This window comes from Anser anser (assembly GCF_964211835.1).
Source record: "Anser anser genome assembly, chromosome: 2".
NCBI lineage: Eukaryota > Metazoa > Chordata > Aves > Anseriformes > Anatidae > Anser > Anser anser.
The window spans coordinates 26272978-26296927 of record NC_139721.1 but is presented as its reverse complement, the minus strand read 5'-3'; the positions used below and the strand labels follow the sequence as shown (position 1 = coordinate 26296927).

The window sequence follows — 23950 nt, the reverse complement described above, 5'->3', positions numbered from 1 at the left end:
CACGAGGACCCAGCCACCGACGGGCGGAGCCTGCGGCCCGGCCCCCCGGCAAAGCAGCCATCCCCGGGGCCGGGGGAGCGGCGGCGGGGCCGGGAGGGGGCCGGGGGTGCCGGGGCTGCCGCCCCCCTTCCCCTCCCGGCCCCGCCGCTCCGGGCGGTGGCAGCGGCTGCGGCGGGCGGATGGCGGCGGAGCTGGGCGCGGGGCTGCGCATCTTCCGCGATGTGAGTACGGGGCACAATTGCCGTCATGACCCCCAAAGGCAGCAATTGAAGGCGTTTGACGGATGAGGGTCTCTCTGTCTCTTTTTTTTTTTTTTTTTTTTTTTTTGCGGGGCTTTGATTTCCTCCTCAGGGTGGAAGGGGGTGAAGCCGGGAAAGGCTGTGTGTCTTTTCCTTTTCCTTTTTCCCTTTCCCTTCTCCTTTCTCTTTTCCTTTCTCTTCCCCCTTCTTTCCTCTTCTCTTTCTCCCTCTCCTTTCCCTTCTCACTCTTTCCCTTTCCCTTTCCCTTTCCCTTTCCCTTTCCCCTTCCCCTTATTCCTTTCCCTTTCCCCTTATTGCTTTCCTTTTCCGTTTCCTTTTCCCCTTTCCTTTCCTTTTTTCTTTTTTTTTTAATGTCCAATATCTATGCTGGGGAATGAGTTTCCTTCCAACAGCGTGCGTGTGTCAGGAGAGCAGGTTAGCAAGTTGGGGCTGGTTACGGGAGGCACTGGATGAAAACACTGTCATTTTTCGAAATGCAGTGCTTGGATTTTTACTTCTTTTTTTTTTTTTCTGAGCTTTTCTCTAAGGAGTTTATCACCCTGCAGAAGTGTGGAGTTTTTTCCCAAAGTGTCCCGTTAGGCCCTGATGGATTTGAGATGCCCAGGGTCGATGTGCAGAGCGGCACTAAGCCCTCAGCCCTGTAAAAGGGAGCCGAGCAAGGCAGCAGCAGGAGCATTTGTCCATCGTGCCCCTCAGCGGTGCTGTGCTGGACCATCGCCAAGGGCTCAGCATCTCACAGGGTGCAGGCGCAATGGTTTTTGTCTAAGCTTGCCTTGTACAGAGCATTTTTTTGGTCCAATGCAAGTCCAGCATAAAAGGCAAACTCCAGCCCAACAATCTCTAAAGTATCCTCTGTCCTTCAGGAGTCTTAAAAAATCTTATACAAGTGTACCTATGTACCTTCATACCATTCACAGCCTACCAATAGCTCTGACCTAGTTCAGACCAACTCTTATACCAGGGTTAGTCCAGAACTTGAGCTGGAAAGGGCATGTTATGTATTAAAACTTGTCTTAAGGGCCCTCTGTCTAGATTTTTTATGTAATGCAACCACATTCACATCTCAAGGCTTTTCCCCAAATTATTTCAAACAGCATCTTACTTAAGCCATGTCTGCTCACCTACTGATTTCTCTAGCCTCTGTAAGAAAAAATTTAAAACGGACTCTTTGTTGACTTACTATTTCCATTCAAGTGTACAAGGAAAACACAGCTTTTTAGTCTCAATTATTTCTTTAAAGAGAGGCAGAAGAATTATAGGCATAGATTGAAAAGACAGAAGAGAAACAGGGTGCCATGAAAGAGTTAAAAAACCTGGAAGTGGAGCTTGCTCCCAGTTTAGTTCAATACACTGGGTTGGGAAGCTGCAGATGGGCAGATTATCTGACAAACTGAAAACTTATTTCACCCAACATAAAACATTTCATTCAAATCAAAATCACTTGTGTAATTTTAGCAATTTTTAAACCATTGTCAGGTTTTGATTTATGGATTTGTGCCATTCACAAAACTAGAAAAGGGATGGGGTTTGAGGGGCTACACCTGCACTTCTGCTCCTACACGCAAAAGAAAAGCTTGAATGCTTGAATTGAAATCCCAGCTCTGCCTGCTTGAGAGCAGGGACTGGTTGCTGGAGGCCCTTCCTCCTGTGGGAGCACACTCATATCGCAGATATTCTGGGGTGTGCAGCTCTCTGATGACCCCTCATTGAAATACCTCCACCTGTAGAAACACTTAGACCAGTAGCAAGAGATTGCGGGTAGGGCTGCATGGAAAGGGCAAATGCTGAGGTCCTGGTCCCACTGGGAGTCAGGCAGAGACCTAGTGGGAGTGAGCCCTGATTTGTAATGCAACCTTCTCCCTGCCTTTGTATCAAAATTCCTACCAAGTGTTCAAACAATTTTAACATTTCCATAGGATGGCAGTGTTATTTTTTCACCAAAAATATATTTATCCAGATTTTTTTGCCACCTTTAACCCTTATTTATAGGGCACTGCTAGTCAATTGAAGCTCCCAACCCTACACATCCATAAGATGGAGCAGCCAGCCCTCTTGTTCACGTAGGTGGCTTGCCCAAGGTGTGAGCTGCATCGCCTGGTGTGGCCGTAGTGGACGGTCTGGCTCTGCAAGGGCCATTGCTTCTTGTGGCACAAGCCACTCTTAATCCGTTAATAATGCTTGGGTCCATGCTGGGCATATTTATCACCTCTCAGAAGCACACCTTGCCCTTTCTCATCAGAGATGCTTGCACATATGCCTAGCGTGGGCAGCTCAGCCCAGGCACTCCCCAGGTGAGGAGCAGGATCCAGCCCTAGCCCCTTTGATATGCATCTGCTGGGGCGCACCCACCGTTCCCTTTTGTCACATGTAATTGGGCAGAACAAAGCCCAGTCCTTTCCTTTAGATCTCACAGCATTAGTTTTCTCTGCTGTCTCCAAATATCACAAATCTCTCAATTTCCAGCTGGAAAAAAAAAAAAAAACACAAAACAAAACAAAAACAAACAAACAACCCCCCCCCAAAAAAAAAAAAAATTATGCCAAACCTTTCAGTGCTGTAGCTCTCTTTGCCATCCCTGCTCACATACAGCTGCTCCTCTGGAGCACCATGCAATCCTGGCAGGTGGGCACACTGCCGAGCACTCTTGACTTTTCCTTCGGGTGACAGGAAAGGAAAGAAGGTTGCTTGCCGGTGATAGGGGAGAATGACTAACAACAACCCCCCACAAAATCCAGCCAAACCATGAATCTAAGATGGTATTTTACGTGTTAAAGACTCTGGAAAGATTTTATTGTATTCTAATAAAAATGCTTTGAATGCTCTTTCTTTTGCTCTGCATTTAGTTTTTTGGCCAAATGGTTTTAGTTAGCATTAGGAGGAAATTTCCAGTCTAGAGTAAATATTTAAAAACTCTGAACAGTCCAATCCTCATGCTGAAAGCTGATTTATCTGAGAATACAGGGTGGGAAGGTGTCATCTCGCAAAGTTATGGCATACTGCGCATGCCATAAACTGGGCCCAGTGCACAGTTCAGCTCAGAGGCCATAAATGAAATCATGGAAGTGGGTCACAGTTTTGCTATTTCCTCCTGCTTTCCCTCTCCCCTTCTAAACCTTTTTTCTACTATCAGAGCAACCCGAGATTTGCTCCTACGCAGCTGACATCGCTGCCTCCCGCCCCCAGTCTGATCCCTTCGTGCCACCCAGCTCCTCTCGTGCCTTCTCCCCTTGCCTCCCCCACCCACCCAGGCCCCGCGTCTTTCTCACCATCTCGGATGCGCAGAAGCATCCTCACAGTTACCTCCCTCACTCTGCTTCCTTACACTGCTTCTCTCTACCCCAAGTCCAGAATCACCATGGCCATATGGAATCAGGTTTTGTGCCTGGACATCACCCTCACAAGCTATATGCAAAACAGAAAATAAAGCTGGTTTTTTTTCGGTCTTGTTTTTCTCTACACACAGCACAGGAGGAGTTAAAGAAAGCGATACTGTGAGAGAAGGATTGGAGGCATGCTAAGGGCTTTTCAGTTTTATGCAGTCTTGTGAAACATGGTGCAGCACTCAAACTGTTAATGCCCATTAAACACAGCACTGTGTGCTACTAACCCATGCTAAAAAAAAAGTGATTCCTCTCTCTCTTTTTATTTAGATACTGAGAAGAGCAGACAAGAATGGTAAGACTACTCACTTGTCTTCTCCCCTTCCTTTAGAAAAAATATTCATCACTGATACAGCCTCTCAAATCACACTTTAAACATCCTCACAAGAAAAACAGCCATCTCTCATGTCATTTGATGCTTTCTGTAGGCTCAGTGCAATGTATATCATCATGCACTGATCCTCCTGATGTGTTCCTTAAGGACAGATCTTTTGCTTTCACGATTTGGCATGTGTGTTTGATTTGCACTTTGGCTGCATGTGGGTGTTTTCTTAGCGACATTATGTTCCTAAGAAGTTTTGAAATATTTGGTAGTAGCTCCATCTTATTACTTTTTTAAAACACCAGAGGCCATATCCAGCAGTCACATTTGTGTTTCCTACATTTTGCATTTATATGTTTGTTCTGCATGTCAGCAGGCAGAGTAAAGCCTTGAATTCGACTTGTATATTTACAACACAGAGCTGTCATTTTGTGCCACGTCCCTACCAGAGAAATGACACCACTGCCACAGAGAGTGTGAGATGGAGTGTTATGAACTCTGCTGCTACCACAGAAGGGCTTACCCTATTACACAGATAACCAGAGACAGATCTTACAGGATAGGAAGGAAATACAAGCTCCCTGTTATTTATCCCTGCAATACCAAAGTACAGGACGAAGGTAGACATGACTTCCTGCAGAAGCACGTGCCGGACTTTGGTCTTCTCCTGAAACGCTGAACCCACAGCGCAGGGAGGTTTAACCCTGGTGAGGAACTCCCAGTCAGTCCTCAGAAATCAGTTATTGGGCAGTTTTGACAAAGTTCACCCCGCTGTTTGAAGGCACAACAAATGCCGTTGAGAACATAGAGAGGCTAGCTTTCCAGGAGGCTGCACTGGGCAGTGAGGGGCTACCAAGCAGCTTGGTGGTACAGCCAAGCCTGTCGAATAAGAGGGCAGTCCTACCCCACAGCCCACCTCTGACAGTGTGCCTGCTCCAGCTTGTGTGCAGCACCCGGCATTTCCCCATAAACCACGGCAGGCCCATCCAGAGAGCTCAGTGCTCTGTCCCAGCCCTGGTGGATCCACAGCACTTCAGTGGTGAGGACTTCCAGTCCTATTTCAGGTTACCCCCCGTTTATTACTTATACTTTACTACTAAAATAGGGGAAACAGTTCACACAGTCAGTGACAAACTTGCTTGTTCCAGAAGCCACATCAGCCCCAGAGACTTCAGTCACTGGAGTTCACAGCTATATATGGATGCTTTACAACATCTTATTGGGGGAAATGTGGCTGAGATCAACCACTTTACTTCAATTAATTCGAGTCCATAAACTGGAAATGGTTTCAGCTCTTATGTGCTTAATTGTGTTTGCTCAACCATCAATTGCCTGTGGGACTTCCACTTTGCTAATCTAGCACTGCACAAGCTCCTGCCACATTATTAGGGAGCAGATTGGCTTTAAGGCTGGGATGTTAAGTAGCTTCTTAGAAAGGTTATTGGAAATTTGAACACATATCTAACGTGTTTGCACTGTTGTCAACACAGATAATTAACTCTTGTTAATTAATGGGATATTTACAATTTCAGTGTTACCTTTCTGTGCTACAGAAAAACAAGTATTGGCTTACAGTAACAAATACTAAGTTCCTGTCCCTGAAACGATCTGTAAAGTTCTCCCATACACTTTTAATAGGACTCACTCAGAGCTGCCATATTCATTCTCCTGTGAGATTATAAAAGCAGCTAATCATTAAAAACCTTACTAGGTACTTGTTTGACAACAAGAAAATAATGCATTGAGAAAGTTGGATCGAACTGAAAGATGGGAGCATTATAAGAGAGAGTGTTCTTATCGTGGACTTACAGACTGTGAGATTTCAGGTTTGCCTTCCACAGCAAGGAAAAAATTAAAATAAAATAAAATAAAATAAAATAAAATAAAATAAAATAAAATAAAATAAAATAAAATAAAAAAGAACTCCAGAGCCAAGAATTCTTGCTGATTTGTTGTTACTCAAACATATCACAATGATTTATGACAACTGGGCTTAAATGAGTAACTACTTTATCAAATAGTCATTCCCCCATTTAAAAGAAGCCATACAAGCTCTATTTCTTTGGTGGTGGTGGCTTCTTTCTCTGCCAGCCCAGGTACGTGTATCATTCTATTACCAGTCCGTTTCTGGAAATATCCACAGCTTTCTCAAGATGATCAGCTTCATAAACTCTATTTGTAGTTCATGGCTGAGCAGCTCCACTCGGTATGGATCAGATCAACACTTCTCCAGCAGCTGAAAAGGTCGTGTGATTTTCTTAGACGGAGATCATGGCACACAAAAGGGATATCACATTTCTAAGAAATATATGGTTCATAATATTAACGAAAACCCTGAGGTAAAAAAGCAATTTCATAAAGGTGAGATGTTGCACATCAACATTTTTATAAAAGGAGAAGTTTCGGTTTTGCATGTCAAAGTGAAGTTTTGGTCTGGTTTACTTTACAAAACTCCATGTGTTCAAAGGAAACAATGTGGATTTGAACAGAATTAATTTGGAAAAAAACATCTAAAGGAAAGTTCTTCATTTAATTAATTTCTTTTGCTATTTAAAGCAAAATCAAACTCACTAAATTCCTTTCAAAAAGTAAAATCCTGTCCCCACCTAGCAAGGGGGAAGTACAGAAATATGCGAAACTGGAACTGCCAAATGCAGTCTTTCTTAGGCAAGGAAAAAAAAAAAAACAACCCTCATCTCACAGTCAGCAATGGTTGCCGCATGTGTGTGACCTTCTGATGTGCTAAGAGGGACCTGAGGCACCCCATGAGCCTTGCAGTGGTTTGCCAACAAATGAGACAATATAAGTTGGTAAAGGTCACCCTGGGGCCTCTCCTGCCCTTGCAGCTTTGATGTGCACCCTGCTTGCATGGCCTTCTACAATAATTCCTTCCTGTTAGCACAGGAAGGGAAATTCAGATATAGGCTCTCGCAAAAATCCTGTTGTGAACAGTCTGACTGTCAAAATGCCTGTGTCTCCCTTTGCCTGTGTCATGGGGGTCATTTCTGTTCCTGTCCTCCTGTGGGAAAAGGAGGTTGCTCTTGCCTTTTGGCAGTGTTTCTACTTTATTATCTCCAGCTTGTTTGTGATGGGAGCCTGGCTGCTTCAGATCTAGACCCATACGGAGGTGGGAAAAAAATGATCACAGGCCCAGCAGCATGTTATGCTCCACAAGTTATGAATTGATATTTATGGTCTTCTTCCAAATGTATAGCTCCCACCCCTAATCCCTTGGCTCAGCCCCGAGCAGGAGTTAACTCAAAGGGGCAGCTCTAATACAGCAGGCCCAGAGAAGATGGTTTGTATGCAGTTGCTGTCATCGATCTGCAAATACAACTCAACTGTTATGAACAAACACTGAGACCCGGAGTATAAGCAGTATCTCAAATATCCTTAAAGCTCCTAAGAGGAAAATATTTGAAAACACCAAAGGTAATAATTTCTATAGAAGCAGAGACTTAAAAAAAAAAAAAAAAAAAAAAAGGCCTTAACTGGAAGGAGCACAGCAAACATTATGCTGCAGGCAGTCAAGAATAACTGCAACCAAATGATGAGGGAAAATTTAAAAAATGACTAGACAGAGCAAGACTAAGTCTCCAGAGAAGGCTGAACCTAAATATCAAATACCCAGCACAGAACAGCAACAAAATGTTATAATACCAAAATCAAAGCATTTATGTTTGGTTTATTTTTTTTCCTCTGGCATTTCAAACACGCACTCACTCAAAGCTTTTTTTCCCTTCTAAAATATATAAATTTTAATTATTTAACTGAAATAGAACCCGTAAAATGTAAACTGCAGCCAGATGAGGCTAGTCTTATTCTGTCATATGTCTTCATTCAGCACCCGGTAATGTCCATGATACAGAGCAGGGACGTAACATTTCTTTTTAAATGTAGAATTCAAACTGTATAAAATAGTGTTATAATATCAACAGCGTCTTCTCTCCTGCCTTTAACGTAAGAAACAGATGAAAAGTCCTCCAGTGCCCACCGTAAAGAACCCACAACTCCAGCAGCAGCAAAACTGTTGTTGATTGCAGTGGCCTGGGGATTTCAGTACAGCTCTGAAACCATGCCTGAAATATCAGCCTGGCAAGAGACTGTTGGTCATCAGTAAAGGATTCTGTAAAATAAGGTAACAGAGTGCAGCGGTGACATCCTACAGCTTCCGCTGGCTTCAGCAACCAAAGGGACTGATTCACGGAGTGCACACGTGAGTCACCTGCCAGGATTTCCACAGAATAACCAGAAAGCCACAGAGCTGCACCTGCGCTGTGATCAAGAGGAAATCTCACAACTCTCAGTCTAGACTCAATTTGGCAAAGGTCAAAATAGATGTTTTCATATTCATTATTCGCTGACGGTGTCATTGCAGAACAAACACTGGCTCTGCAGATGAGTCCTCCGGCAGCTGTGCCTGCTGGTGGCTCCAGGTGAGCTCTGGCACAGCTCCCACCTGCCCGTCTGGCTGCCTCCCGACAGCAGTCCTCAGGTACTGATTTAGCAGCTCTGGTTTGTAACCCAGAGTGCTAACTTAAGCCATCCCTGAGGACAGATTGAATATGCTGGAGAGAGGCTGGGGAAGCACCTCAGGGAGGTGATCCTTTGGATCACTCTAATGTGGACCATCAGAGTCAGTCTGGAGGCTTTATGAATATTTCCACTCATGGGAATAAATTTTATTTTCAAGGAAAGGTTTAGAGTTAGACCAAAACAAAGCATGCCATGTCCCTGATTTCAGTATTTTTTCCTAGTCCAGTATCTCCTCATTGGGAGCCCCAGTGTCCTGTCATCTCACGGGATCTCCAGCTTGCCCACAAATTGCTCCAGCAGCTCTGCTCAGTGGCAGCTGCAGCAGTGCCTGGGCTCTCCCCTCCATACACATGGGCTGACCAGATATGTCACAACATGACAGGGTCCCAGGTCCTGTGTGCCCCTCCTTGAGAAAAACGCCTACATGCAGGAATCCCTTGGTGAAGCTCTAAGTGACGTGATACCCAGAAGGGCCAGGTCTTAATATCACAGTGGCTCTGTATGAGCTGTATGTCTAATGGATCCCTTCAAAGAAAATATATCCTGAACTGGAGTCAGAACACAGAAATTCTTCAAACAGCTGCATTGCAGATTTGAGCTCCCAAATTGTTCTATCAGTACTGATAAAATGGGTGTTGTAAGGCAAAGCTCTCATAGCACAGACTCCAGGGGCTCTCACCACGCTTTCCAACCATCTGGGTCCACAGGCACCACACCAGCCCAGGCTTTGCCCAGGGTGGGATTCTCCATCCCACCTCCCTGGGACCCTCACGTTCTGTGGGGCTGGACCCTGCACTCCAATATCCATCAGCTGGGCTCCCATCAGCAAATGCCATTTGGGGTGCAGACACACAGACCTGCCCTGCACTCAAAGCACATTACTGAAGCCACCACACTCTGCAGCTTATCTTCTTCACAGCTATGTTGGGAGTATTTAAATGAACAGGCTTCGGCCAACACCAGGTCTTCTTCCTGTTTATCCCCTGGGACCACTAGGTTACTTGTGCTAAACTTTTCCTGCACAAGATTCTACTGCATCAATCTACCTAAATACATCTCAGAAACATTATTTCTGGTTATATGAGCACTTGATACAGATCATAGTGAAAGAAAGCTTAGTGCATTTGCCCGAAATCTTCTTAGGTCTCCCCTTATGCCTGGAACCTAGTGGATGTTATCAGCATACTCTCTGGCACACTGAAATTCGTTATTTTGTTAGCTCTTCCTTGGTCTCATTCCAACTTATGTGCTATATACCAATACATCAAGTTTTCTGCAACTTTTTGCATCTGTTTCAGTGCTTATCCCCCATTTTATTTGTGTATAGGGCTGAGAAATGGCAATATCTTTTAGCTCTGATCCTAACCTCTTACGCATGTCCATACAGCAGGTATTTACTATCAGTCTGCTTGGGCTGGCTCTGCTTTTAGACTCCCAGCCCACCAGGGTGAGTCCTGGGATCAGCTTTAGTGCCTTGGGGTTTTCCTTCCCTCAACTCTTCCGAGTGGAATAAGCCAGATGAGCTCCATCTGACATGGCTCCTGCTGCGTAAATGCTGGTTGGAAGCTCATCTGTGGAGCCCGCAGCTTCACATGCGCTGTGTCAGCAAACATGCTCTCTGCTGGGGAGGGCTTGCAGCCCTAACCAGAAGCCCAAAATAGGTGGGAGTGGAAGCTGTTCTCTTGCCTTCTGGCTTTTGCTAGAATCTCTGCAAGACACCCTGTTTTCCTTGCATCACTGTAACCTCCTTTGCTGGCTGCAGACTCATCATTTGCCATCATCTTTGGTCATGGAGACTCCAAATATGTATTACTAGAACCTTTTGTTCATTGTTTGCTTGAATTAATTTTGCTCACTGAAGTCATCTTTCAACTCAGAAAGAGAGTACATATGTGGATTTCTTCTGTCAGACGTGTTGTCCACTGAAGTCACGGATGATTCAAAACAGAGTCATTGTGTTTCTGGAGTGCTGGGGGATGTTGCTTGGGCCTATTTTGCACATAAAACATCTATTCAATAGAAAGATGAGTTTTAAGGGAATAAATGTAAGAACACGATTGCATCCTGAAGGAAGGCTCCTCCGAAATACCATGTAAATATAAAACTTGCAAGTGCTACATGGGGAGATACATTTTATTGTTTATATTTCTGTCTGCCAGCTGGGAGCCTTTGAGCTCCAAGGAGGTCAAGGAACTGTGCTTGTTTTTGAAGAAATTATGCTTTTGAAAACCATCAAAGACACGCAAGAGCAAGCAAGGCTTGCAAAACAGCTTCTTGGAGATAATGTTGCCAGCGCAAACATTGCTGAAGGCTGATTTGTCCAAGGGATGTTTAGCTTCAGAAAAGTTTCTCTTTCACAAATCATCCATCCCCTGTCACTTTGCCAGTGACAAAGATTGAAGCATCTGTAAGAGACGTTCCAGCTCAGCTGCTCTGAAATGCTTAAACTGGACAGGATTTATCTGGGACTTCGCTTTGTCTGAGCAGCGAAGCGTGCCCATGGGGAGGGAGTGCTGAGGGGATGGAATGCATCCTTTAAAATAAAAGTCATGCTGGAAACTAGAAAAACATTGGCTAGGCAAACATGTCTTCAATTAAACAATACAAGGAATACTTGCTAGCAGATTGGGTCTGAGCTTCATCTGAGCACCAAAGAGATGCTGGGGTGGCCTGGGCCACCAGCAGATCAGACCCTAGTTACACTAGCTAAACAGTTATACAAAGTTAGAGAAATAACCCAAAAAATCAGTTGTTTCTTTTTTTATTATTATTATTTTCAGTAAATGCGACTGCTTGAAGTCTGTAAGTAAGCAAATAGGTTCAAAGCTCCTTAGTTTTTGCCAGCAACAACCTTAGTGATGTGTCAGAGATAGGCCTTTCAAAGTCCTATTGAGAATAAATAGCAACAAAGCAAAAGGGAATCTCTGCTTTTGGATGATAAAATACAAAGAAAATAGCTAAAGTGCCCAGTCTGGCTGTTGGCAGATCAATGATTTTGTGGATTGATGTAAAGCCAATGATCCTGAAGAAAAGAGATAAATAGGCAGATGTTTCAGGTTTTTATTTATTTTATTTTTTGTCATATCCAGTCTGTTCTATGAGTAAACTCATATGTTTACCTCAGGAAAGTTGCTGACAATCACTGGTTTCTTGGGTGTGTGTATAAGTCGTGCAAAACACCCTGCCCAGCAGAGGCTAAAGCTGCAGAGGCAGTTTGATTAAGCAATTGATTATATCTGTAATAAGCCAAAGGAAGCATAGCTGTGAAAATTAGCTTGTTTCAGTACGCTTGGTATTTAATATTCATTCTCTGTAACCAGTGCCAAATGGCAGATGTATTTAGATTGCCAATTAGGTAATCATAGCAGTTCTGTCAAAGAAAATTGCCTACCTTCAGCACAGTATTGTGCCATCTTGGCTTATAGCTCTTCTAGATCTTGCCATTATATTTTGATCATAATGATGATTATCTCCAGCTACAATCTGTCTTTTCATATGAAACATTTCAAAATGTTTTTGTTGAAGCAGACGTTCAATTAGTCCAATTTGAATCCTCTTGAATATTATGTACTTGAAGCCATATATTCAAATCAAAGAAATTATGAAATAAAAACAAGTAAAAGAGTGAAGAAACTCCTCATCTCTACTCTTCAAATGTTCATGCTGCCATGCATCATGTAGTTACAGGGTTCAGATACTGCCTTTATAATGAAAACTTCACCACTATAAAATTAAGCTGCAATATTGTGAACTAATTTGGTGCCTAGGGCATCTTAGCCTTATCCTCTACAGTTGTTTTGTGCCTGTGAGTGAATCATTAAGTTACTCAATGAAGAAAAAGAGCCGAGTGAACTCAAATTTAGTGCTACCCAAACGGAGTTATAAACTCTTAGGCTCTGAACTTACTGTCTGTGCTTCATACAAAGGCTCAATAAGTTTAGATAAGTTAATATTTAACTTTTAATTTACCGCTTTACCATTCCAACTTCTAAGTATAGCAAAAGGTGGATCTTCTTTCTGTTGGTTTTGTTTGCTGGTTATCAATCTTGCATTTAAACCTCAGTCGGATACACTAGTCAACAGGGATCAAATTGCCATAACTCTTTACATGGAGTTGTGGATTTGTCTCAGCCTGACCTAGGGACTTCTGCTGAAGTCTCCCCTGTCCAGAGAAGACAAGAGGGCACTTCCTCTTCAGGACAGAAGTATCTGCTGCTACTGAGGGATCCCTGATCAAATCTCATGGGCCTCAGAGGGATCAGCTTTTAATTTATAACTTGTTTTCTTTTACTTTTTGGTTTTTTTCCTAATATCATCTCCCTGCTGACAAGCATTGGTTGGTTTCTGGCATCGTCTTCTATACAATGTTATTCAAAGACCCATCTAGGCTCTAGTTCATTTCAGCAACCAGAATTATCATACATTTTTTCCTTTAATTGGTTCCTTAGCCTTAGCCTGGAATTACATATTCAAGAAAAAAATTAGTTGTGCTGCCTGCCATTTGTTAAATACTCATTTTGACATGATCAGAGACCTGAGTTGATAGAGTCTAATGTTCTCTACGTCCCAGAGTCTTACTTTCCAGAGCAAACAATAGCCTGAGTCTGCTGCTTCTTTCACTGCAACCATGGCCAGCCTATGGGCGGGACAGGCTGTCCAAATTGTAGCACATTTTATCCATTTATGATGTCATTAATCAAACAACAACAACACAACAAATAAACAAAACTAACCAAATAAACAAACCATGAAAAATCTGTGTTTATTAAAAAGTATCTTTGGTATAGTATCTTCTCTGGAATTTCAGACATGCCTAAGGGAGGTGAAGTACAAATATGATCCTTACTTCAATGAAACACTGCAGTATTCATTAGATCACTTTAGAAAGTGTATTAGTATAATAGTATAGTAGAAAATATAATAGATACTTTAGAAAGTATTCATGGTTATGCACAGACTGATCTGACAAAAGGAGGGTAGAACCTCAATATAAAGTGGTAACAGCCTTGAAATACCAGATAATTAATCTTGTCTTAATGCATCTCAACTCAAGGATTTTGTCTCATGTAGTCAAGGGCTTGCTATAATTAAAGCTAAATTAAGACAAGGATGAAACAGACTCTGCTAAATAACGTAGTAGAGATTGTAATAAGGACTCATTCCTCTTGATTCAGTGTACATCTGTTTACTGTTCTTCTAAATATTGTCATATGGTACTTCCCCTCCCTCTGAGTTCCATTAGTCTTGTAGACATTTCCCAACAACATGAACATGTTATTGATGATGATCAGGATCCATGTGGAGATTGTTTTTGTCCCAAACAAACATTAGCACCAGGTACTCAGAGAATAAAAAGTCAACTTTTTCATAGTTGTGTTTCACTATATATTACATGGTCAATTTGGATTCTGTCTGAAAATCCATCTGCAGATCTCGACTGACTTCTGATATATGTCCAAAATAGTTTTCTCATTCCTAAAGTTTTGTGTAATCACCAGACAATTTACATGCTGGCAAATAAAATATATTTTCTGTGCTGACCAAGAAAATGAATTGAAATTCTTTGTAGTGGAAGAGGACATGAAGCTGGCTTCTTATTCCATTCCTATTCTGGTCAAGCTTTATAAATTTGTTTTGTTAGTTCCACTCCAAGCACAGACCTTTTTGAAAAAGACATATTTTATGAAGAAAGAGAGAATCAAAATGCTGCAAACCAGTGCTGTGTATTTATTAACATCCTTAGGCAGAGAGGACAGCCAGGGTCAGGTCCCTGATGCTATTGAATTGTGCGCTTGAGTCTCAGTCTCCCATGCAGGAGGCAGTGAGCAGAAAGAAATAAAATAAAAATTAAATTAAATTAAATTAAATTTAAAAAAAAAAAGGAAAGAGAAATAAATAGATAGCTCTATTTATTTCAGTGACAGCTTCTTTGAAACACCATGTTCCTTCAAGAAATCTTTGGTTTTACAGTTTCCTGGGGTTTCTCTGTCTCTGGAAGCCACTGATCTTCCATGCAGAGGTAGGGACATGGACAGGGAGCAAGCAGGAAGAAGTGTGGAACAGCATGGGGAGAAGCCACGATGAATGGGTTACGAGCAAAGACAGGAGGATTGTCTTTACGTGTTTGTCAGTAAAGACTTACTAAATCCAAACTATCTTTGTTTGAAAGATGAGAAGGAGGAAGAATAACAGAATTATCAGGCAAACTGAGAACTGAAACTACAACAGCTGGTGCATTTAACACGTTCTTTACAAGACTTGATTAAATATATAAAGTTTATACGTTTAATCTGAAGAGCAAGGGTTTTTTTTTAATAGCTTCCTCTTCTATTGCTTGAAGTAAAAAAGCAAAACCACAAATGAAACTATGTCACTTTCCATTTCTTCTTCTTTTTTTTTTTTTTTCTTTTTCCAGATGATGGAAAACTATCCTTTGATGAATTCAAAGCTTACTTTGCTGATGGAATTCTGAGTGGAGAAGAACTACATGAACTTTTTCACACAATCGATACACACAATACTGAGTAAGTGTCCACTTCTTACAATCAAAGTGCTACTGTCTGCACCTGAGAATGGAAAAAAGACATCAGGATGGTTTTAGAAAACAAGCCTAAGAAGAAAGCTGATTCAGGGAAGCTAGACTGTGTCATACTGCTCTAAACCTTACAACTTCACTATTTCTAAACATTTCAGAAGTACACGTATGTTCTGATAACTGTGATTTGTGCACTAAAGAACATGGGCTGGAAACTGGATGCCTTCTGTGTTCTCCTCTCATGTCAATAAGGACGTGGGTCTGTGGCTTCCTTCAGGCTTAAATATGACTTTCTCAGCTCTTTACCACCTTCACAGAAATAAGTACTTGGACAATGATTGCTTTGGTTATTTTTTTTCCCTGCTCAACATCTGGTCCAAGTACTCATTTCTGTGAAGCACAGTCAAGAATTGAGAAACTCATGCAAAAAAAAAAAAAAAGCCATCCTGTCTGGTGCTGGCATGGGATACCAAGTGTTGGTGTCATCAATTAGGCAATTTGGATGTCCCAAGTACAGTTGGGCTAAACAAGGCAACAGGCTGAGGGTACAAAGAACTTTGCTTATTACTTTCAGTAGATCCAAAATTGTGCCATTACATTCTCTCTTGTTCTATTTATTTATTTTTTTCTTATACACAGTGATTGAAGAAGAGAATGAATTTCCTTTTTATCCCCTTTCTGGCCATCAACAGTTATTCACAGCAGGTCTCACAGCTCTTGTTAATTAGGAGGGTGTTATTAAGCTAGTGGTTTTTAAACTGGACTATTGTGGTAAAGAAGGTTGTTTATTTCTTTCTCTTGGAGGTTACGGAGACATTGGGTAGCAATCCCAGCATGGGTTGTGTTTCTCTCTACAAACAGTGATTACACAGAAAGTCAGTATTGCTTTTCCCATCTGTGTACAGCAGAGTAAAGTGTATGAAGATGCTATCACAGCCCAGCCTCCTATGTTCTCTATAAGAAAACCCTGGACAGTGTAATAGGACCTTATCTCATCCATTGTCAAACTCAGCTGTGTCCCTGGGGTTTATCTTACTTTCCACAGGCAAACAAAACCCACAGGCTGATATTTTCATGTATAATTCATGTACTTCGTAAAAATCCAGACACTAACACACAGTGAGATTTTACTGCATTTCTTCCTCACACTCATGAACTCAGCAATTACCTTAATACTTAGGACTTGCACATTAACCCAGGTAGCTCCAGACTGGCCTTTCCCCTTGGCTAGTTCCTGACAGCACTCTCCTGTGACTTTTTCTCCTTTGGATATCTGTACTACATTATTGCAACCTTCCTTTTCCCCCTTGTCCTCAGCTTCTGCTGCTCTTCCTCTGTAAACATCCAGTTCCCATGGCTGTTGTGAATCATTAGCCCTAAATATCAGCTTGGGCCCATTGCCCTGGAGACCTATAAATGACCAGATGTGATGCTGGCCATTGACTTTCCAAGTGCCCTTGCAGCATAAGGCCTGAAGTTTTGTGGGAAGCACTTCAAAGTTCATTCTTCCAAAGCAGCCTCACTCAAGCCCTTGTGTGCTTAAAATCTTGTCCATTTTTTTCCACCATTATTAGTCTAATAAAATGTATCCTCTCCTTACAAATTTTGCCTCCCGTCAGTCTAGGTGGAATTACTCTTCTTTTCCAGAAAGTGTGAAGAAAGCAAAGAAAACAATTGAAGTCTGAAATCTGATCAATATTTCACAACTGTATGCTAGAAAATATGTATCTTAGTTTCTGATCTTTTATGAACATCTTCCAGGCAAGTAAACATCAAAATTCTAAATAAGCTTTTAGGTTTTCATTAGCCATTATAAAAATGTTTATTAGGGGTGGGGGGAACAAAAACAAAACAAAACAAAACAAAACAAACAACAACAACAAAAAACAATTAAATGAATTCACGTTAACTATTCAAAGTGCTGCTAACTTCAACTTATTTAAATATCCAGTCTACATAGAGAAGAACAGGTCTTTGGTGTCAAAATGGCTTAGTTGTTTTTTTTTTTTTTTTTTTTTATCAAGGTGTATGAAGTACTTTTCATTTGCAGTATTTTCTGTGTGATTATATGAAGACATGAGATGCCTATAGTTAGGATTCCTTCTTGGGATCTGTTCTATGCATTCCTAAAAGCGTTCACATAGGCACTTAATTGATATAAACATAGGGATATATCCCCTAGGAGTTAATGTCTATATGACTCTGTGGATCTGTTTCTTAGCTCAATTATGCTTCTGTAAATCAGGAATAGCCTTCCCAGAATCATTATTTTTCAGCCCACACAAAATGAAAGCATTGGAGTATTTTTCATAAGGCCATCCTAAAGTACCCATTATTGAAGACTCTCAGTACTGTGATGCTACAGAGAAACAGGTTTCCCTGATATATCATTCACCTTTGTAGACAGTACAGGAGAAGGAGCAACATAAACAGATTATGTTTTAGCATAAGAAAAGAAGAGAAGCCAATCATTATTTACCTAATTTACCACATTATCCTAAAGTACTTAAGTGCTATAAATTTAAGGCCAAAGGCTGCAAAAATACTGCTAAGTAATTATGGACTGTGTACAGGAGAAATAAGTGCAACATTTTAATTTCTTCAGGACTCTTAAAACCAGTGACCAGGGCTGAGGAACAAATACAATGTATGCAGTCTATCTAATCCTGGCAAAACGAATCACATGCTTCTTGGAACACCATGGGAATTTGCTTAGCCTATTACCCTTCACATCAATTTTTATCCCTGTTATTCAAAGACTCATTCATACAGGTTTGGACTTCCTCATGTTACCACATTTGTGCATGAGAGTGGGTTTATGTTACCGTGATTGTGTGTGTCTACATTTGTCAGGGAACATCCTGAATGGGCCAAATATCCTCAATGACCATGTAAGAACTCTATAGAAAAAAAAGATAGATGTTTTATGCCTATTTTTCTTTTCTTTTTATTTACAATGCTTTTTTTTATTATTATTATTTTGTAACATTTGTATTATTAGTATTTGTAAGTTGGTTTTTTTCTATATATTGGAGAATACCTGCATCTGAAGAATATGTAGGAATATGTAGGAAAGTGAGAATAAAATTATGGTTTTCCTCCTGGGAAATCAGGGAGGCTTTGTCAAAGGCTAGAGTTATTAGCTGAGAGCAGGTAATGCAAGGGGCACAGCAGGCATCAGAGAGAGAGAAGTCTCACTGACTGGGAAAAGTCTGGCAAAAAACATGGCACAAAAGTCACAGAGATTACGTGCAGTGAAAGATCAGATTTTCATGTATTTCAGAGGGTTGAAGAGGTGGAAGACTAGGAAAACCTACTAAATTACCTTTTCCAACCAGAATAAAGGGTACTTTCTTTTGCCTGGTTATCATTTATTAGAGAGTAGAGCCTAGCTGTAGATGATAAGAAAATACACTTAAATTTAAACAGTAATAAGAGGCTTTTTGATTTTTTTTCTTTTTTTTTTTTCCTTTTTTTTTTTCCTGAAGTCTTTAACTGATAAAATGCTTAATGCCTGACTTTGGAGCTGAAGAGCATTCTACGCCACTTGATCTCTCTTTAAGAGAGGGGAGGCTTTAAAAAGAACTTGTAAAGGCTTTCCTTAGCACCTTTTTGCTTTTGAAAACCCTGTCATCAGGCAGGCAGCAAGATAAAGCATGCCAAATATCAGATGGATACAGCAAAGAGAGACAGCTTGGGCAGTATAATAGGAATTCCTTATTAGGATAGCTTTCCAACAAAAATCACATGAAGCAAATATAATAAGGAGGCTGAAAGTTTACTCACTGGCATTTGCTGAAAAGGACAGATTATGTAAAATGTCTTAAATTAACCAGCTGGCTAAGAAAAGCAGCAAAATGTTCATTGAACCTTGGAAAATTTTGTAATGCAAGCATTAGAAGAATCATGTGCATATTAAATAATCCTAAAACTATCTATTATGTGATGTTTTCATTTGAAAATTGCCCAAGGGAATGAAATGATAATCTTTGTATGTGCCTGTAATCTCCAACTAGTTCATGTTTTTTTTTTCAGTCGGGGAGGATGAGAAACTCTACTTAGTTATGTCTCCAGTAGAAGATTTGTACAGGTTATTTAGTCTTTTTTATCCAGTTGAAATGCAGACCCTGTCAAACTCTGGGCAAATCATGTATCTTCTCTGTGCCTCACTTCCCTATTAACCAAATACAGACTGTAGCTCCATTATCCTAGGAATATTTGGTAAGGATTGAGGTTATGCAGTGTTCATGCACTGCAGTGATTTACACTGCACATAAATGCCTAGGACAGATAGCTAAGGACGTATATCACGATCTGATAGATCATTTCTGGAGTACCTCAAGACCTCATAGCCAATTTGCCACAAGAGCAGACTTCAGGTTGTTTCTACGTGCACTAAATCTTTTAACTCTGCCTGCATTCAAAACCTCACTTTCTGTGTGCATGAGTCTTTGTGCTTCAAAGCCTGAAGATAGAAAATGGAAGCTGGCCTTGGAGTGATTTCTGTGGATCTCAGGAAACCTGAATTCCCTTCTCAGCTCTGCTACAACACTCTTCCAAAAAGAAAAGAAGCATAAGTATAAGGTACTTCCACTGGTTTAACACCCTTAAGGGACCTAAATTAACCAGCTGTTATTAGCTAACCAAGATAATGCAACACACCTGATACAAAGAAGACAGGCTATGGAATACCTCTAAAATGAGTGGTCATCATTTTCAATGTAATAGTAGGACAAAAATAGGGGGGATTAACTTTCCAGTAATTAAGGTTGTGTCTGCCTAACTGACTATGATTGCTGCACCTTGCTGTTTGGTGTATACAGTTCTTATCTTTTTAGAAAGAGTCATTTGGTGCTAAATTGACCATAATAACCAGGAAAAAAGTTGAGTTGGAATTAGATATCGCTGTATAAAATTTCCAAAAGATAGGTAGAACTGGAGGTCACTATGCTGGGATGAATTTATATTTACAATTTGTCTAGGACCTGCAGTACAGGTCATTCATCCAGGGGAGATCATTGCTTTTACTGAAAGTTTACATTTTATATGGATTTTTCCTCAGCACATAATTTGGAATATTTATCTTGTGATCTATGAGTGTGCTATACGTAGACTGACTTTTTTCTTTATTTCATAAAATCTATGTATGTTTTTTATAAAATCTTAATCATTAAGTAAATATGAGGAAAGACACACCATACAAATTGATACCTTGATACCTTCCATTACCTTTTTTTTGTTTACAGATGGAAACACATGTACAAAATAAATAAGGAATAAAAGAAATTAATAATGATGCCATCACTAGACAGCCAGATTAGGTGAAGTAGTGTGTTCATGAAAAAAGGAAGGTCTTTATTCCCCATGTTTTAGTACTTCTATATTTTTTACCTTTCTTGATGATGTTTTAATACAAGAACTATATTTGTAAGAGCTAGCAATCAAAAATATAAACTGTAAACAATTAAATCTGTGGAGGACTCTTCTGTCTACTGAACCTTAAAGCAATATAATAACTAGTTCATAGGCCAACTACTAGATCATAGAATCATAGAATCTTTAAGGTTGGAAAAGACCTCCAAGTTCATCTGGTTCAACTGTCCCCCTACCACCAATATTACCAACTAAAACATGTCCCTAAACTCTGCCCCTAGATGCACAGTTACACCAGATTTCCCCCCATGCTCAGAGTAGCTCATACCTGTTCACAAGGGCTTCACATAGTTGTTTTTCTTTTTGTTGTTGGTTTGGATGGTCGTTGTTGTTGTTGATGGTTTTTTTTAGTTTAGTTTAGTTTTGTTTTGTTTTAAGCGTCCTAAAAGACCACACAGAAACAAGAGGAGACTGGACCACTTAAACATTGAAAAAGTGACTTTCAACTGAAAGTCTCTTCTATTTCTGCTTTCCATGATCTCACGAAACCTTTGGTCAATGCCTACTCAATCACACACCATTAAATTGTGTAAAGCAGTTATTATGGCAAGTCCTGGCTCTGATGCCCGCACTCCACCCTCGTGAGACAAGGCTTTGCATGGGTGCAGCAGGGATTAGGTCTGGGCAGTCACAGCCGGGTCTCCCGCTGCCCCTGAAGGACCGATCAGGCATCTCACCAGAGGTGACACTGAATGCCTTGGCTTGTTGCCTGTTCTTGTTTCCTAGTGTGCAGCACTTAGCACTTGCATCTACTGATAAATGGTGTCCTTCCTGTATGTAAAGACCCCTTAAAAAAGTAGCATAGACAAGAAATCAACAGCAGTGGTTGTTCAAGAGTTCAGCTTCAGCCTGTGCTTGTGCAGTGATCCTTCTCTCTTATTCATAACGTTTTAAACGTTTTGCAGATACCCCGGTAACAAGCACACTGTGAGCATCCAGGCTACATCTTAAGCTCTCCTGAAGGCTGTTAGGAGGCCAAGCTAGATCCTGCAGCTTGTCGGGTAGGAGCCAGCTCACCATGGCATGAGCTAGACCAACATGAGGGCATGGCTGTGCGAAGGGAAGGAGCAAGAGGAAGAGCTTATCTTTGCCTCCCAATTGGACACATATTTGGGGAGGGTGTTGGAAGCAAGTAGAGGTGCTGGAAAGGCACCAGAAGTTTTTTTTTCAGGGCTGACAAGGAGGGTGACACCAGGCAGCTCATGGAGGATGTGCTCCGAAGGCCATAGCTTGAGAAATTTTGAAGCCGAATACCCACATGTTCTGCTGTCTTGCAGCATTCTGTTTTTTTTAACTCCTCTATCAAATGACCATGAAATGTTCATTTTGACTGGGTTTCAGTTTGTACTGTCATGGCAGAAGCATAAATGACTAGATACATCTCAAGCCAAAGGCTATCAGAGACTGATGCTCAAAACTATCTGAAGATGGGGAAAGCAAGCTGGTGATGTTAACTATAAGAGACATTTTATCTTTACAAAAATTACAAAGGCAATATTTGGGAAGTATAAAGCTGACAAGAGAAGAGTGGAGTTGTCTTGCCACCTTAAGTATTGTGGTTCTTACATATTCTCCTAAGTACTATACTTAGGAGCAAATTGGAGCACAAGAATATTTTACAGATTAATTAGGATGAAGAATCATTGAATGTGACTGGCTTTTGCTGACTTTCAACTTTGAAATATTAAATAATATTTTTGGTGACATTTCAGTTGTTCTTTTGTTTCTTGGCCCTTTTGAATCACTATATCACCAAATAATAGTAAATACCTATTACTAAATGCCAATACTGAATAATAAATATATAATACTAAATACCAAACTCAGATCCGAAGATCTTCTTCCTTCTGCATCAGGAAAATAAGTGGTATTTTTATTGTAAACTTGATATTTGAAGTACTTCAGTAATGTGTGCATTGCTTCTACTACCTAGTTTATATTTTAATACTTCTATGAGCTCCCATCTGTTTTCTAAATCCAATGCATGTGTATGCTCAGTGCAGCTACCTGGGGGTTGTAGTACTGCTGAAGAAGCTGTTTAAACACAATTATCCCAACTCAGAAAATCCTTACTTGTGGGCTTAGCATGCTCTCAACAATTAATAAATTGCATTAACTGGAATTCACATCTACCTTTACTGAACACTAAGCAGCTTGATTATGCAAGAGAGTATTGCAGCACAGTTCAGCTTCAGAGGAGGTAATTCTGCAGAAGTACAGCTGTTTTGTTTACCTATATTATTGTCCTTAAAGCAGAGGAAAGTATTAGCATCACAGATCTTTTTATACATGTTTAGAATTAAGCAGGAGAATTTTGAAATTTGGGGTTAGTGGGGTGAGTGCTTTTACAGCTCATTTCCTTCGTAAATCTGCCCCTGATAAATTCTCTCAGCTGTGGCGAGTCCGTGTTTCAGCAGAGCAAGAATCCTTGAAATGGTTAATGGCTCAGTGAACAGGTTTTAACAGTCTTTGCAAATGTACATCTCCATTTTGCTCTTACCCTTCTCCTTTCCCTCCCCCCACTCATAACTTTCATAGAAATTGTTTTTTGCATAATGGCATCCTCAGGGAAAAGGTGTCAGAAGATAATGAGAATATTTGGCAAAGCTACAAACTAAGAGATATGCAGAAGATCTCGAGGGGATTCAGTCTGCAGCACTGCTGGAGAGATAGTGCGATAAATGCTTCGCTGATTACTGACTCATATGAATCAGTGGGGAATCAAACTTGTTTTTCTCACTTTTCTCATTGGCAAAATTAAGTCCTCAGCCAGGATCTCAGTTACAAGGTGTGCTAGGACTATTGAGGCAGACCTGGGGCACACAAAACCTCCTGAAGGCAGGTATTGCATTAAGCCTTTGTGTGTGCCACAAGTTAAAGAAGATAAAATACTCACAAGCCAGAGACAAGTTTGGTGAGGGCCTGAGAGCTTTGGCCACCAACAGCTCCCAGCAGATGCTGGGCATTTGAAAGAGTCCATCACACTGCACATGTAAGGTGGGACTTGCTCTTATGAACACTTGCGTGTGTATGTGTCAGCAGAGTGCCTGAGTCTACCTCACAGTCAGCCTGAGACACCAGCTCAAGGCAGACAGGATGACACCGAAGGTGCACTTGGACGTGAATGGTGAGGGAAAGATGCTGGAGCATCTGAAACAACGTCAGGTGCCTGCACTATGTCCAATTAATCAAGCTCCTTCTGGCTGGTATGCTGAAAATCCCCCACTCCATTGAATACACCAGGGCTCCTTTGCATAGCAGGGTAGGTTGGATACTTGTATCAGGAATAGTGCAGCCAGCAGGACCAGGGAGGTGATCATCCCCCTGTACTCAGCTCTGGTGAGGCTGCACCTTGAGTGCTGTTTTCAGCTTTGGGCCCCTCACTGCAAGAAAGACATCGAGGCCCTGAAGCATGTCCAGAGAAGGGCTATGAAGCTGGTGAAGGGCCTGGCACACAAGTCCTGAGAGTGGCTGAGGGAACTGG

At 41.2% G+C, this 23950-nt stretch overlaps 1 protein-coding gene and 1 long non-coding RNA gene across 7 annotated transcripts in view; one reads left to right on the top strand and one right to left on the bottom strand.

Annotated features, from left to right (window-relative positions):
- Positions 1 to 3904, bottom strand: part of LOC310894559 — a 36780-nt gene extending 32876 nt beyond the window's left edge. The window contains exons 1-2 of the long non-coding RNA XR_014580005.1: positions 3527 to 3904; positions 2806 to 2914 (exon numbers count right to left, since the gene is read on the bottom strand). This is a non-coding gene — a long non-coding RNA (uncharacterized lncRNA). The remainder of the gene's footprint in view (positions 1 to 2805; positions 2915 to 3526) is intronic.
- NECAB1 (N-terminal EF-hand calcium binding protein 1) overlaps positions 35 to 23950 on the top strand; it is an 82713-nt gene continuing 58797 nt past the window's right edge. For 3 of the 6 annotated variants that reach the window (XM_083824796.1, XM_083824797.1, XM_083824795.1), the window contains exons 1-3: positions 41 to 221; positions 3911 to 3935; positions 14914 to 15022. In XM_083824796.1, the coding sequence (XP_083680922.1) occupies positions 180 to 221; positions 3911 to 3935; positions 14914 to 15022 (176 nt within the window). In that variant the 5' untranslated portion in view covers positions 41 to 179. Of the gene's footprint in view, positions 222 to 3910; positions 3936 to 14913; positions 15023 to 23950 lie in introns of all 6 variants that reach the window. The other 3 variants (XM_083824802.1, XM_083824798.1, XM_083824799.1) reach the window with 2 other exon arrangements.